Source organism: Neolamprologus multifasciatus, chromosome 7 (genome assembly GCF_963576455.1).
Source record: "Neolamprologus multifasciatus chromosome 7, fNeoMul1.2, whole genome shotgun sequence".
NCBI classification, from domain to species: domain Eukaryota; kingdom Metazoa; phylum Chordata; class Actinopteri; order Cichliformes; family Cichlidae; genus Neolamprologus; species Neolamprologus multifasciatus.
Window position 1 is genome coordinate 57,145,440 of NC_140445.1, and position 15,134 is coordinate 57,160,573.

At 40.7% G+C, this 15,134-nt stretch overlaps 2 protein-coding genes and 1 long non-coding RNA gene across 4 annotated transcripts; 1 reads left to right on the top strand and 2 right to left on the bottom strand.

Annotated features, from left to right (window-relative positions):
* Positions 1-2,194: 2,194 nt before the first annotated feature.
* LOC146515608 (uncharacterized) lies at positions 2,195-5,527 on the bottom strand. Its single transcript, XR_014875064.1, has 2 exons — positions 5,230-5,527; positions 2,195-4,879 (listed from the first exon to the last, which is right to left on the bottom strand). It is a non-coding gene; the product is annotated as an uncharacterized LOC146515608 (long non-coding RNA).
* LOC146515609 (uncharacterized) lies at positions 4,680-9,986 on the top strand. 2 transcript variants are annotated; one of them, XM_085166136.1, is made up of 9 exons: positions 4,680-4,901; positions 6,474-7,041; positions 7,175-7,486; positions 7,593-7,765; positions 7,863-7,947; positions 8,026-8,258; positions 8,397-8,591; positions 8,706-8,931; positions 9,055-9,986. In XM_085166136.1, the coding sequence occupies exons 1-9, from the start codon at positions 4,680-4,682 to the stop codon at positions 9,597-9,599; spliced, it is 2,559 nt and encodes an 852-aa protein (XP_085022262.1). In that variant the 3' UTR covers positions 9,600-9,986. The 2 variants fall into 2 exon arrangements, with proteins under 2 accessions (XP_085022262.1, XP_085022261.1); XM_085166135.1 differs by having other exon boundaries at positions 7,863-8,258.
* Positions 9,987-11,382: 1,396 nt separating this feature from the next.
* LOC146515610 (glycine cleavage system H protein, mitochondrial-like) lies at positions 11,383-14,903 on the bottom strand. The gene is made up of 5 exons (XM_085166144.1): positions 14,688-14,903; positions 14,464-14,543; positions 13,123-13,186; positions 12,838-12,969; positions 11,383-11,942 (listed from the first exon to the last, which is right to left on the bottom strand). The coding sequence occupies exons 1-5, from the start codon at positions 14,836-14,838 to the stop codon at positions 11,845-11,847; spliced, it is 525 nt and encodes a 174-aa protein (XP_085022270.1). The 5' UTR covers positions 14,839-14,903; the 3' UTR covers positions 11,383-11,844.
* Between the last annotated feature and the right edge of the window lie 231 nt (positions 14,904-15,134).

Genomic DNA, 15,134 nt, shown 5'->3' on the forward strand with positions numbered 1-15,134 from the left:
TGTTTACTAATGTGTGCATTATGTTGCTTTGGCAGCGTGCCATCTTTCTCCCTGTGCCCTTGCCGCCCCTGAAAAGATGCCATCACTAAATCGCTGGCAACCGTTGCCCGGGCACCTCTTCTTGGCTTTGTCCAAACAAACAAATGGTGATTAGTAGCAAATCCTCGGAGGTGAGTCCTCGTCTTTGACTATGACAGTTCTCCACCATTCGCTTCGAATGCTTCGGGCATGCCACATGTACAAACTGGCATGCTGCCCATTGGATGGCACACTGCAGCTGGCATAGAAAGGAAGAAAAATTGAATAACGGTTACAATAATTCCAACGCTGTTTCCCATTCTGCGACCTATCGTGCATTTACAAATTTAAAGTATTGTCCATCTTTCTCCTCAACATCCTATGATTCTGTCGTTTATCGATATCCGAGTCCTCCTCTGCCTGCTGGCATCTCACTTACTTCTATGCTCCGCTATCCTCTGATATTTTTCCCATCTTCCCTTTCTCTGCCCAGTCTCTTGTTCGTTACGCCCCATTATGCCTGTGCCAAGGTGCCACCATGGTAGCAGTATGGAGGTCTGTTTCTCTTCCTCTTTCATTCTTATTCTCCTCCTCGCCCCTTTTCCCATGCCCATGCCCGCCCCTGCTCAAGTCCTGACTGGATGGCACTGTGCCAACCTGCCACCGCCATCGCTCTCATTTGTAGCTCATCCCTCCGTTGCCCTTCCCCCTGTCTCTTCATTTCCATCCCTCTCTTTTCCCCTTATTTCATTCATTTATTTTCTAGCAAAAAAAAAAAAAAAAACGCTTCACATTGTATGGAACACTTTATGTGATGGACCTCTAGTTATGCGCAAGATTACTTCAGGCATACAAACTTTTCATTCCTTAGAGTCACTCTGCAAATCTTTGCTGTCATTTGAAAGACTTTTTTTGGCACCTGAAGAAATGCTCTCAGTGGCTGCCCTGTAGGTAATTACAGCAGCACTCACTTATTCCACTGAGACAAGAGGAGAAGGACGAAGAGAGCCCCGAGTTTGTAGAGAGCTTGTGCTGTTTTAATTAACTTTAACCAACCCCCCATTATGTGTGTTTCACTTCACATCTCCTAGAGCCTTGAGTAGGTTGTGCTCGTTCACACATGAACAATACAGCAATATGATTGATATGATCATCAGTAAAATTAATTGTATACCATTGACCTAACCCACTTTGCCAAGATGACCCTTGCTCCCTTGTTTTTCTTTTTTTTTTCTCCCACTCTTTTAATTCTCTTGAGTCAAACAAAAGCTGGCAGTGGTGGTGGTGATGCTATTAAGCAAATACTCTCATTAGAACACAAAACATAATGAATATGTAAATGGTGTGTGTAATTTATGCATGGGCTGAGAGACTTGTTGTCTATTCAGCCCTTTATTATACTCTCTATTTTTATCCCCTTTTCCTTAAAAGTTCACACTCTTTACCAATTTACTGCTTTTCTTAGACAACATCCTGTGAGTGAATCCTTGGGGGACTTCTCGAGGTCTATCTATTGTCTCCTTTATTTTGCCTTTTTTTTGTCTACACTTTTCTCCTTGCCTTTAACCATGGTTTGTACTCTCTAACAGTCTTTTTTCTCTGTTTGCTTCTTTTGGCTCACATCCTGTCCTCTCCAAAAACAAACCCTGCAGTGACGCATTAAACCAACAACTGAGTGTTTGAACAAGGTCTTTCTTCCAGGAATATGAATACTGAATAATCTATCCACTAAATCGCATCCGGACCTGATTGTGTTGTATTCTCTGTTTTCCCTTTGTCCCTCTGTGACTGTGTTGATCTTAATGTGTGGTCCAAACTGTGTGGCAAATTGAAGCGTGTCCTGATAGACGGAGAGTAGCCTTGCTCCTGTCTAGGATAAACACCTATAATACTCTGGCTCCCTTGGCAATCACCATAGCAACAAACCATGGTACCCACGTGAGTTGCATAATAAGATGTTCCCCAAGACCATGGACCATAAAGCGACAAAGTGACAAACTAGACACCCGCGGCACTGGCTGCAAGACAGAAAAATTCATTTTGAACAAAACAAAGGTTAGGTTTGACATTTGAATGGTTATTTTCTATTTGTCAATAAGCTCACATCAGAAAACATGCACCCTTACAAGCACATACACCTTTTCTGTGTCTCCAGACCTTAAAAGGTACTGATGAGCTGCAGTCAATGATTGTAATGAGCTATCGATCACCGTGGGAAAACAGAGGGACAGAGAAGGGTGAGGGAGGCAGAGGGAACCAGAGGACACACACACACAAACTGAAGGACTGCCAGAAAAAAAAATAAGAAAAACTTCAGACGAACTAAATGGAGACAAGCTGCCTGAGACAGAGTATCAATACTTGCTTTAATCAAGACTTCATCTCCCATTGTACTGCTTGAAATAGAATTTATGGGACTGTGTTTTCTGTGATCACAGGTTTAAATGGAAGTGGTCAACTCAGGGCTGTGTGTGGATGAGTTGATTTGCGAAGGATGACCATGCAGACACGCTTGCCATGACCAAGTACAGATGCCAGTGAATGGCACTGACGCAGTATCTCTATATTCCCCTCTTTTTGTGCTGTATGCATGGAGTGAAGGCAGACAGCTTTAGGGAAGGGGGAGGTGCGTTGCGTGTGTGTGTGTGTGTGTGTGTGTCGTGTGTTGGCTGGCGTTTCAGATAATGAAATGCAGCAGGGAACAAAGAGCTGGGGGCCCCTATTCTCTGTGCTGCAGCTTCATTTTCACTCCCGTCAGTCTATGATTCTTCTAAACCCTCTTTCTTGTGTACACGCATGCATGTGTGTGCATGTGTGTGTGCGTGCATGTTTATGTTTGTATGAACCAGTTGTTGTTATGTGCACGAGTCTCCCCTCCTCCTCTCCCCCCTGTTAGCATTCTGCATGGCAGATCCCCCTAATGTAATAACTGTGTCTGCATGTCTAATTTACAGCAGGAGAGAGTAAATAGCCTGTGGTTAATTACAGTACGTGTGTGTGCTTGTGTGTATGTGCGTGTGTGAGTCTATGCAAGTGTCTACATGCGCGTGGGTGTGTCAGAATGATTTATGAGTTGCAAATAGCTACACTAGTGGCCCGTTTCTCCTCACTTAGTTTTTAATCTGTCTTTCCATTAATTTTCCTGGAGACGTTATTATGGTTTTATAACAATGTGTACGAGGATGCACATGTGAGTACACGCGTGTGTTAATGAGACAGAGGTGTGGACATTTCGCGAGTATCAGCGCTACGTGGGCACCTGGACTGCACTTTTGCTTTTGCTTCTCTATTTCCCTTCCTTCCTTTTCCCCTTTTTCTCTCTTTTGGTGCTTCATTCACTCTCTTCATTGAGAGCCACAATGAACACAGATCTTTATTGACAGTACACGGTAGAACATGGAAACAGCAGGTCAATCCGTTTAGCCCAAGGGCCGATACACCAATTCACCAATTTGTCAGTGTTAGTTTGAAAGAGAAAAGCAGCTAATCTCTCCTCTCTGCTCTCTATTGATCACACACTTAGACTCCACTTCTCTGTCTAAACACTATTGATTCTCTCTCTCTCTCAATCTCTTTCTCCCGCTCCCTCTCTTTCGGTCTTGCTCTATTCACATACCACAGCACTCAACACCATATTCCCTTCTTACACTCCCACTACTTTTCACATAATAGTTTTGAATAACTCAGATCGTATGTCCTTGTTTGCGAAGCCTTGAGTCGCATTTTAGACGAACACTTGAGAATATTTTTTTATATATAAGTAAAATAAGACTTCTGAGTAATTCCTGTAATAGTATCACAAGTGGAGCTTATCAACTATACAAAGCATTTTAAAGTTTGCTCCACAAGTGTCACAAATCATTGTCCCCTGCTGCGTACTTTCAAAAGCTTATTCATGGTCTCATTAAAAAAAATCAATTACTTAGCAACCCTTCAACAGTCTGAATACAGACTGTGATTTAAAAAAAAAAAATCACTGCTGGGTACACCGTCTCCTGTCTCCTGGCTTTGTTTTTCAGTCACATCACAGGCTGCACTTGAAAAAGGCCACATTCCTGTCAAGATGAAGGCTATGTAAAAATTATAGAGTGATTATCCAAAGGAAGATGCCCCCCCTCCAGCATTTTAACATCACTTCAAATTGAACCAAGGATCTCTATTTGATTGGATTTTGCTTGTGGCGACCCTGGGAATGAAACATTTTCGTTGACAGGTATAGATTTGGCAGAGAAATGATTGTGCTGTGGACAGGAAGATGAAACACAGAGATCGACTCAAATCTATGTCAAAAACAGCCGTTCATATAGCATTTATTAGGTCTATATTGCTCTGCCATAATGCCAAGTTAATGAAATGTAAACAAGGAATCCCATCTGTTACTCACACGCTGTGAAAAGAAGGAAAAAAAACAGCCTAACACCCATGGGCTTTACTAGCCTCCTGCATAGCTCATTTATATTAGATTTGTACACCCCCTACTGGTGCTTTTTACTCATTACAATTTACCCCAGGTTACAAAACATTTGACAGATGGCTTGTGTAACTGAAAATCAGCTGTTGTTTGGTAACTGGTAGTTCAGGAGGTTGAGATGATCGTGAATATAGAGCTTAGGCTTTAATCTTTTTAACAAACAAAAATTCCAGTCACCTTTTACTCGAAGATGCCTCCTTCAGGAGCTGATGCCCAAGCCACAGTGAAATGGTGGTTAGGGGAAGTACTGGAGGGTCGAGAGGATCCCGAGGGTTTCTTCGCCATGTGTCTGTCCATCCTGGGGCACGTAGAGACCCGCTCACAGTTTCTGTCCCTCATCGAGCCTCTGTCCACGGGTGACAGACTCCTGCACGCCAGTCTCACCTCCATCTACCAGGAATATTTCACCAAGGTCAGTAAATGTTTCAGCAATAGAAGTACATTCAGGTTGGAGGGCTTGTAACACCCAGGAGGATTAAGTCAGCAAAAATAAAATACATACAAAAAATGACACGAACAAAACACAATAAGGAAGTAACAGGACTTAATTAAACGACTGGGGTTTTTAGAGATTAACTTAAACTGCAGCATTTGATGACACACATAACTTTAGGTAGCTAGTTGTGATAATCTTAGCACAAACGGACCAACTTACAAGTTTTTGTCACTTTTTCATTTTACCTACTAGCCTAGCTTAACCTAAAATAAATAAATACGTAAATAAATGAATAAAAACATACATAAGTATTAATGATTTCCTAATGGCGGTACAGGAGCAGCTCTTCACCAAAAATGCAAACCACTGCCAAGGCCAAAGTTTCCCCCTTTTGTGAATGCGGAGCCCCGGGATCTGCGTTAATTGGTGATATTTTCCCGAGAACTACGGAAGCGTAGAGCTGCCACCCAAGCAAAATAAAAATAGAGCTATATCACATCATAACGTGGAAACTTTATTGTTCTCACAATATACTATCATGTTAGTACAATATACTTTTCACGTTTGAACAACATAATATCACGTCATTACAATATACATCATTATCACGTTCGTAGAATATAAAAAGGGTTTTTGTTATAACGTGATAATTAAGTGTATTGTAATGACGTGATATTATGTTGTTCAAACGTGAAAAGTAGATTGTACTAACATGATAGTATATTGAACAAACATGAAAAGTATATTGTAAGAACAATAAAGTTTTCACGTTATAATGTGATATATCTCTATTTTTATTTTGCCTGGGTGGCAGCTCTATGCTTCCCTACATCAAGATGATGTCTCCCATTTTTTTCCCATTCCAGTTTTCTTTGTATTTGTAGGGATTTGTAGGGATCTTTTCTAAAAATGTCTAAAAGTAATTTAGAAAATGGAAATTGTCATTTCCTTGGCATTTTCCACTTTCCCTAAACAATTTGAGGAAAGTGGACAAGTGGAGGACAAAATAAGTGGCAGGTCTAAAGAACTATCTAAAGCAGATGAACAGTATCTGAAAGTCATGTCCAGAAGAAATAGGTGGAAAAAAAATCAAAAACAAGACCTGACAGAGTGTTGCTGGATCCCGAGAGATGCATGTGATGCTGCCCATCAGCGCAGGATTTAATTCCAGTGCTGATAGGGATTAGGGCAGGACCCCCTGGAATCTAGAGGGCGGTGTTGGAGATGAAAATGGAGGCTTGAATGAAGCCTGAGTGACAAGACAGAACCGGTGGTGGGAAGAATTTGGGTTACAATAAGGTGTCTGCAAGGAAGAATGACAGGTTTGCATGTGTCCCTTATGAAGTACTTGATGACTGTAAACCAAGCCGTGGTTTACACCCATCTAATTAAAGAGATAATACATTTAAATAAATGAAACACCTGTGGTAGTTTTTGATAAAAGCTAATGTCTTGTCATATAGGGCATAGTGTACACATTCATCTTTTTAAACTACTAAAGAATTGTTTTAAAAGTAATAACAGTGGGTTGTCCCGCTTAAATTTTAGACTGAAGATGACGAGCTTGAACTTGCTTTGGCTCTCTGTCTACTGGATATGAAAGGTCACCCTCTGCAGTCTCCCAGCCAAGAATCCCAACCACTGCAGTCTGGAGATGCTCAAAATCACATAGGATCTGTTCAGCTGAATTCTATATTAAAGCCTGAAGGAAGCAACTGCACCAATCAAACTGGATCCTGGAACAGAGAGAGTCCACCGCAGACAGCCAGAGAGATGGAGTTTCAAATAAGTACATATCCTAATAAGCAGACACTCGGGACAGGTCAGACTGTGTGTGTCTCAGAACAGGAGGGAGATGTGGATCAATCACAGAAACCAAAACGCTCTAAGAATAGGCGGCAGAGGCGAAAATGTACTGGCCAGCACCTTGTAGGTTTACCCCGCTCTCCATCAGCACCACCACCAGTGTTACTGTGGTTCAGGAGGGATTTGCGGCTGTGTGACAATCCTGCTCTCGTGGCGTCACTAGAAGTGGGTGCACCTGTCATACCTGTCTTCATCTGGAGCCCTGAAGAAGAGGAGGGAACGGGCATTACAGTGGCTATGGGAGGAGCTTGTAAGTTTGATCAAGGAATCAGTGCTTATAGCAATACTTTGTCTCAGTGTCTTCATAATAGTTCTTGACAAAATCCTTGTTTGTAAGGCTCTGTATTCTAATTGAGTGAATGTATCTTCCCTTTTTTAAATAGGTAAATATTGGTTGCATCAGGCATTGTTGTGTTTTTCTTCATCTTTGGAGCACATCGGCAGCTGTCTTGTCATCCTCAAGGCAAATGGGGAGATGACAAGTACTGAATCTTCTCTGAAGGCACTTAAGGAGCTGATTAAACAGTCTGGGGCAAGAACAGTGCTGGCTAATGCCTTGTATGAGCCCTGGCTGAAGGAGAGAGATGATCTGGTAGTATCAGCTCTGCAGAAACAAGGTGTTGAATGCAGGATGTTCCACTCTTATTGTCTCAGAGACCCTTATTCTGTCACCACGGAGGGTGTTGGCCTTCGAGGTTAGTCAAAGCATATTTCTATGTGCATACTGGGTTTGCTGATAATGTATACCTAAATTACAATATGGCTATTCTGATGAACTTTTATTGTGTTTCTATGATGTAGGAATAGGTTCAGTCTCTCACTTCATGAGCTGCTGTAGACAGAACCCAGGGACCGCAGTAGGAGTTCCCCTGGACCCTCCGGTATCTCTCCCTACACCTGCCCACTGGCCAAAGGGGGTCTGTTTGGATGAACTAGGCTTGGCACGCATGCCCCGCAGGAAGGATGGCACAACGGTTAGAAACCAAAGCTCTAAGGCAAAACAAAACAACTTAAAAATAATTTAAATCACACATCTGTCAATGTTTTCTTTGTTTTCTCTTCGGCATTCAGGTTGACTGGGCAGTGAATATTAGAAAGACCTGGGATTTTAGTGAAGGAGGAGCGCAAGCCCGTCTAGAGGCCTTTCTTCATGATGGTGAGACACCTATTGTTCAGTTGGTTATCTTAACAGACTTGGCAATGAACAACACCATATATTTATTTCTATTTCTAGGTGTGTATAGATATGAAAAAGAGTCAGGCAGGGCAGATGCTCCAAACACCAGCTGCTTGTCGCCCTATCTTCATTTTGGTCAGCTCAGTCCACGCTGGTTAATGTGGGATGCCAAAGGAGCACGTTGTCGACCCCTAAAGTTCCAACGCAAATTGGCGTGGAGAGATTTGGCTTACTGGCAGCTCACGCTGTTTCCTGACCTCCCATGGGAATCCATCAGACCTCCATACAAGGTGGAAATTAGTTATAGACTACAAAGGGAATATTAACCATACCATAAAATTGTAAACATTTTTTTGTTACCACGTCAATTTATTAATTTGTAATAAAGGCCTAAACCACATTACGGATAATTTTACATCCACTGGCAGGCTTTGCGGTGGAGCAGTGATCGGGGCCACCTCAAGGCATGGCAGCGAGGACGAACAGGCTACCCTCTGGTCGATGCAGCCATGAGGCAGCTGTGGCAGACAGGCTGGATGAACAACTACATGAGACATGTAGTGGCATCTTTTCTCATAGCATATCTTCATCTGCCTTGGCAAGAAGGCTATCGCTGGTTCCAGGTGAGATGCGTGTGCACACTGGGACTAATGCACTCACAAAGATATTGCACCAAATGCCTGACAAATATTCATAAGTACTACTTAACTTTCTGACTGTATCCAACCCATGTTTAGGACACCCTGGTGGATGCAGATGTTGCCATAGATGCAATGATGTGGCAGAATGGAGGCATGTGTGGCCTGGATCACTGGAACTTTGTCATGCACCCTGTTGACGCAGCAATGACCTGTGACCCCTACGGTACCTATGTTAGGAAATGGTGTCCTGAACTTGCAGAGTTGCCTGACGAGCTTATTCACAAACCCTGGAAATGTCCTGCATCCATGCTGCGGCGTGCAGGTGAGACATTTTCTTGTATTTCACTTTTTAAATAAGATAAATGTATGGACTCATGCTTTGCATAGTTTAGTTTCAACAGTTAATATATCAATTTATTACATCGATGCTGTCCTCACGGTTTAGGTGTGGTGTTTGGCCAGTCGTATCCCGAGCAAATAATTACAGATCTCGAGGAGCGAAGGAATCAGTCTCTGCAGGATATAGCTTTGGTGCGCAGGGAGTTTGAACAGTATGTGGACAAACACTCAGGCTGCGATTTGGTGCCTTTGCCCCCACGCCTGGTCTCTGAGGCTTTGGGTTTATCACACAAGGATGGGGCTGTGGTGACACAAGGAAAGCAGTTCCTCTTGCCTGTCATCACTCGCATGGAATTCAAACACCAGCATGAAGATCCGGATGCTGATGCCACATCAAACCCCTACAACGCAGTTTTAAAAGGATACGTGAGCCGAAAGAGGGACGAGACCATTGCTTTCCTTAATAAGAGAGACTTCACTGCCAGTGTAATGCATGAGGCAGTCCAAAGAAAGGAGAGGCTCAACAGCGATTATCGGAGAATGGAGGGGCTCCCACCGTCTCCTTCACCTCGAGGCAGGGCCAGACGAACTCCCACAGCCAAGGACAGGTTCTCTATAGTACCCGGTGGGGCAGTCACTTCTCTAAAGTGACCAAGACTACAAACCTTTTAGTCATTTGCCACAGAATGTAAATATATAACAAATTTATTGAGTGTAAAAATGATGCTAAAACATATTCTGCCAATGTGGATGTGGAAAATATTTGTGGAAACAAAGTAGATTGCAAGGGGGCTGGAAAATGCTCTCAAAAGTTTATATTCAGTTTGACCTCAGGCACTGCGTTAAACAATGGCAGCATACACCGCGTTCCAAATTTTTATGCAAATGATATTTTTCTGTTTTTCCTACATAGTTGATTCAAATGACAGTCGGCATAATTTTCGAGTCATCGACCAATAGAGTATAATTCAAATGTTACTGAACAAAACTCCCGATGAAAACAGTATGTTTTTCAAAAATAAAAAAACTTAAAATGCACTGTTCCAAATTATTACACACACAGACTTTCAAAAGATTTTATAGATTGTAAAGAATTGAAAATGGTTATTTGTTGAATTTGCAGCATTAGTAGATCACTATCATCAAAAGCTATTTCAATCAAAAACATCTTAACAGGTCAAGTTACATATTACCATAGACCCCTTATTTGATAGCAGTTTTACAATTCTTGCATCCATGGAACAGTTTCTACTTGAATGGTTTGCAGGATGTCAGAATAGCCTCCCAGAGCTGCTGTTTGGATGTGAACTGCCTCCCACCCTCATATTTTTTTGTTTGAGGATGCTCCAAAGGTTCTCAATAGGATTGAAGTCAGGGAAGAATGGGGACCACACCATGAGTTCCTCTCCTTTTATGCCAATAGCAGCCAATGATACAGAGGTATTCCTTGTAGCATGAGATGGTGCATTGTCTTGCATGAAGATGGTTTTGTTGCAGAAGGCACAGTTCTTCTCTTTCTACCATGGAAGAAAGTGGTCAGTCAGAAACTCCACATACTTTGCAGAAGTCATTTTCACACCTTCAGGGACCCTAAAGGGGACGACCAGCTCTCTCCCTGTAATTCCGGCTTAAAACATGACTCCACCACCTCCTTGCTGACGACACAGCCTTGTTGGGACATGGTGGCCGTCCACTAACCATCCACCACTGCATCCATCTGGACCATCCAGGGTTGCACTGCACTCATCAGTGAACAAGACTGTTTGAAAATTAGTCTTCATGTAGTTCTGGGCCCACTGCAGCAAGTCTCTGGAGGATCATACACCTTGATGTTCGCAGGGCTCCAGAGGCACCAGCAGCTTCAAATATGTGTTTGCTTCTTTGTAATGGCCTTTTAGCAGCTGCTCTCTTAATCTGATGTATTTGTCTGGCAGAAACCTTCCTCATTGTGCCTTTATCTGCACGAACCCATGTGTGCTCTGACTCAGCCACAAATCTCTTAACATTATGGTGATCACGCTTACATTTTCGTGAAATATCTAAGGTTTTCATTACGTGTCCAAGGCATTCAACTATTTCACGCTTTTCAGCAGCAGAGAGATACTTTTTCCTTCCTATGTTGCTTGAAAATGGTGATCTGCTTAATAATGTGGAACATCCTTCTTTAGTAGTTTTCCTTTAATTGGGCTCACCTGGCAAACTAATGATCATAGGTGTCCAAGATTGATTTCAATGATATAAAGAGTCCTGAGACACAATTCCATCCATGGGTTTAATTGAAAAACAACTTATTTAATCTTTATGACACTTAAACACAATTTGCATAATAATTTGGAATGCGGTGTATATACATATACTTTATATTAGTGCGATTTATTTTTTCTTTAAGCCATATATAAAAATTTCAGAAATAAAAATGACAAAGAAAAGAGACTTTTTAAGGAAATGTTTATTTATTTTTTATTACACGGGTCCTCTGTCCACAGTTTAACCCTTATACATGCAGTGAAGATCAAAATAATTAATACCATAAAGACAAAAGTGCTTTTTAAGTCAAACAGTGTCCCAGGACAGAATTTCAAGTCCTTCAATGAAATGATTTGTAACTATTTTATTCTAGTCTCAGTCTCTTCCACCTTTTGGTGGTTTGATGCTTTAAGAAATCAACAATGGATATTAGGTCAATGCAGGCTGGAAGGTCCCCTAAATTAAGTCTGTAAGAAATTCTAAAGTTCACAGCTCTACAGCACTGACAGATCAGTAGCCTGGAGCTACAGAGCTCCACTGGAGAATGCTATGTATTGCGTTTTAACGGACAGGCACATATTGTGCACCTCTCTCTGCCAGTGTTGTGAGAAAAAGGGAAGGTGCACAGCACATACAGAAAGGTGTTATGTCAGTCCTCAATAGAATGGATGTATCTCTCATATGCAGCTTCATCCATTAGACTGTCAAGCTCGGCAGGTTTGGAAATGCTCATCTTCATGAGCCAACCTATAATAGATGTGTAAAAATCAAGTTAAGCTAAGCTCTGATTCAAAGATGCACACTGGTTTCAGTACTTGGAGGATTAAATGCTTCACATAAAAAAACAATAATTACACAAAATATGAGTATCTTTTGTTCTTTGCATTGTTTAAAGATATAAGCTAAAAAAAACTTATAAGAGAAAATGTTTGTAAATGTCACTGACACCGTTGTGTAATATATACACACACACACACACACACACACACACACACACACACACACACACACACACACTTTTTTTGCTTGAGTAAAATAGTCCATCACAGTGAATAGCTTATGTTTTGCTTTCAGACTGAGTGAATGTTATAAGTGAAAGGTTATTTTAACATTCTGCAGTGCATTACTACCAAAGGCGATAAAGTTAATTGTGATGGGTTAGTTAATTAACTTAAATAAAATGGAATGAATGCAGTGAGGGAAAAGAGGTTGAAATATACAATGTCTCTGGACATCAAATATTCAGATGTTAGTTAGAAAATGTGCAATGAAGGGTCATTTTAATGAAATATAATGTAATGTAACAATAGAACAGCTCCAGCTTTATGGCCTTAATGTAGACCCTGTCTTCACTGTTATGTTGTGTTGTATTACTGCCATCTACTGTCCAGAGATTAAACCTCATAGCTTACTGCCGCGTATTATACTGGGTGATAAAACAGTTAAAAAACATTAGGTTTTAGCAGTGATCTATATAGAAAAAAATGCACCAATCGAAAGAAAATGCCAATGTTCTGACAAACCACAAAGAGTATTGTCATTGGTTAATTCTGTTTAAGCTCTTGCATTAATCTAAAATGTCTCATACATATACCAGAGTACCCTCCACTAACTGCACTGTGACGTTTATGTGTGTACTTACCATCTTTGTAGCAAGATTTATTGACCAGACCAGGTTTGTCTGCCAGTAGCGTGTTGATCTCTACAACTTCTCCAGTTAAAGGAGAATAAAGCTCGCTGGCTGCCTTTACACTTTCCAGAGCTCCAAACTCATCTGCAGGAGTAAATTTCAGAAAGTACGTCATAAGGGACAAGAGGCCATCCACTTTCCTGCGTTGTGGTGACTCTAAATCCAGCGATGACATGCATGAGATCAAGCTATATACCCATCTTAATAATATTCACTATCATTCAGCAAACATCATACCTTGCTGAGCCAGCTGTGTCCCCACCTCTGGCAGTCCACAATAAACTACATCTCCCAATGCCTCCTGCAAGCGGTTAGGAAAAACATTTAGCCAGGACAACCAGAGTATGATGTTAAGAAAACAAAACAAAACAGTTATTTGCGTTTTATTTAAATGTTGTGGAAAGGAATGTCTGTGTTTACATTTGAGTCACTGCTATCTGGTGTTTGAGTGTTGTGCACACACAAGAAGTGTAATGACAACTGTCAGTCCTACATATACTTTCTAAACTTTTAAATAAATGTCAGTTTAAAAACTGTACTTTATATTTATGTCAGTAAATATATGTTATTTAAGTTTTTTGGGGGCCATGTGAGGGAGCATTGCCTTAATTAGCTTGCATACTAAAAGAGCTTTAAATCTTGGATCTGCCTTGCATGTGCACATATTTCAGCGCCATTGTGCTAAAAAGTCATCACCTGCAAAAAAAAAAAAAAAAGATTATGTTTTTATGTCTAATATATTTGCTTATATTGAGAAATAGGCTGTACTCAGCATAATCTACATATGAAATAAAGAAATAACAAGTATCTTTATGACTATATTATTGTACCTACCTACTGTGTGTTTTACACAATAATAAACCCAGTCTCTTCTGGCCACTTAAAATAGCTTTTAAAAATACATTTTTAATGTTAATGAAACACCTGAACAAACAAAGGACACATAAAAGTCCCTCTGCCAAAAACTGAGTGCAGCTTCTACTGCTACTGTGACTGGACTGTTTATTTCAAAACACATTGATAACATTTAAGAGAAATATGTTTCACATACTGTAAGCCATCAAATAATTTATAACAGTTTTAATCAGTGTTGTCTCAAAAAGTGATTTGAGTAATTTACCAAAACATTGTCAGCCTAGACATGAAACATATGCCAACCATATCTCTAAAGAATGATATAAACCAGTTTGTGACAAAGTGACATTTACATAGCATTTACTTATCCAGCTAAAAAGTCTCTTGACATATAAAAATCTGGCCAAGCAGCATCAAATATAACACTATTATAAAGATATTGTGCGGCCAAAAAGGGACTGGATTGATTATAATGTAGATACAATAATGCAGAGTCATAAAGATACTCGCGAAAAAAGGTCATTTCTTTATTTTTCATATATAACATATAAAGTCTATTTACCAATACAATTAAACACATTACACATACAACTCTGAAATCAACTATCAGTTGATAATTTATTAAGACAACACCAGCAATCATCTTTTTTTCTTCTGGCAAATTCCGGAAATCACATTTTGGCACCGGTCTGTGAAGTGCACGCGCAAAGGTGGAATACTCACTTGTGCAAAGTTGCTGATCCCGACCGTCCCGATTCCGTCTTCCACACGAATCCATTCGTGTTTGTCTGTGAATTTAAGCGCTGCAAGATAACACAACATACTCAGAACTTAGCGAGGATTTTGAAGTCCTCGACGAGTATGACAGAAACACTCAAACACGCTGCAGCTATCGTGTCCTTTCTGTCGCTAATGTTATCTAATACAAGACATGCATACTCGAATACCTGCTGACAACCGGCTAGAAGAGGCTAGCGTTCTCCCAAAATAAGGCTTAGATGTCAGCTGCAATGGAGAAAGCGACGCTGAACGAGCGAGTAAAGGCAAAACTGTAGAAAAGTTGGAAGAGAGGGAACGGAGTAGCCAACAGGCAGCCATGTTTGTCGCTCACTGATGAGAGCATGATTCTTCTTCATTGATATGAGAGGTATCAGTGGCGCTTTACTGCCCTCCACCGATCATCGTTATTGATCCTCTTGAGCGCTCGGTTTGCTATTATAAAAACTATTATTATAATTTAACTATCAATAAATTTCTTAAAAAATAAAGAAATGCCAAACTCAAGCCCAAAGTAAATTACTTCTACCCCTGTTGCTTTTTTTTTAAAGTTGCCACAGATGGAAATGGAAACTGACTTAGAAGCGATGCTGCATTATTTTAAAATAAATTTCTTG

What these genes read in the sequence shown, in the direction of transcription:
- LOC146515609 (XM_085166135.1), top strand. Translation starts at nt 4,680, where the DNA reads ATGCCTCCTTCAGGAGCTGATGCCCAAGCCACAGTGAAATGGTGGTTA. An exon ending in GGAGGGTGTTGGCCTTCGAG is followed by an intron (nt 7,487 to 7,592) that starts GTTAGTCAAAGC and finishes TCTATGATGTAG; the next exon opens with GAATAGGTTCAGTCTCTCAC. An exon ending in AAGGCTATCGCTGGTTCCAG is followed by an intron (nt 8,592 to 8,705) that starts GTGAGATGCGTG and finishes ACCCATGTTTAG; the next exon opens with GACACCCTGGTGGATGCAGA.
- LOC146515610 (XM_085166144.1), bottom strand. Translation starts at nt 14,838, where the DNA reads ATGGCTGCCTGTTGGCTACTCCGTTCCCTCTCTTCCAACTTTTCTACA. An exon ending in GGATCAGCAACTTTGCACAA is followed by an intron (nt 13,187 to 14,463) that starts GTGAGTATTCCA and finishes AACCGCTTGCAG; the next exon opens with GAGGCATTGGGAGATGTAGT. An exon ending in TAAATCTTGCTACAAAGATG is followed by an intron (nt 11,943 to 12,837) that starts GTAAGTACACAC and finishes CATCTATTATAG; the next exon opens with GTTGGCTCATGAAGATGAGC.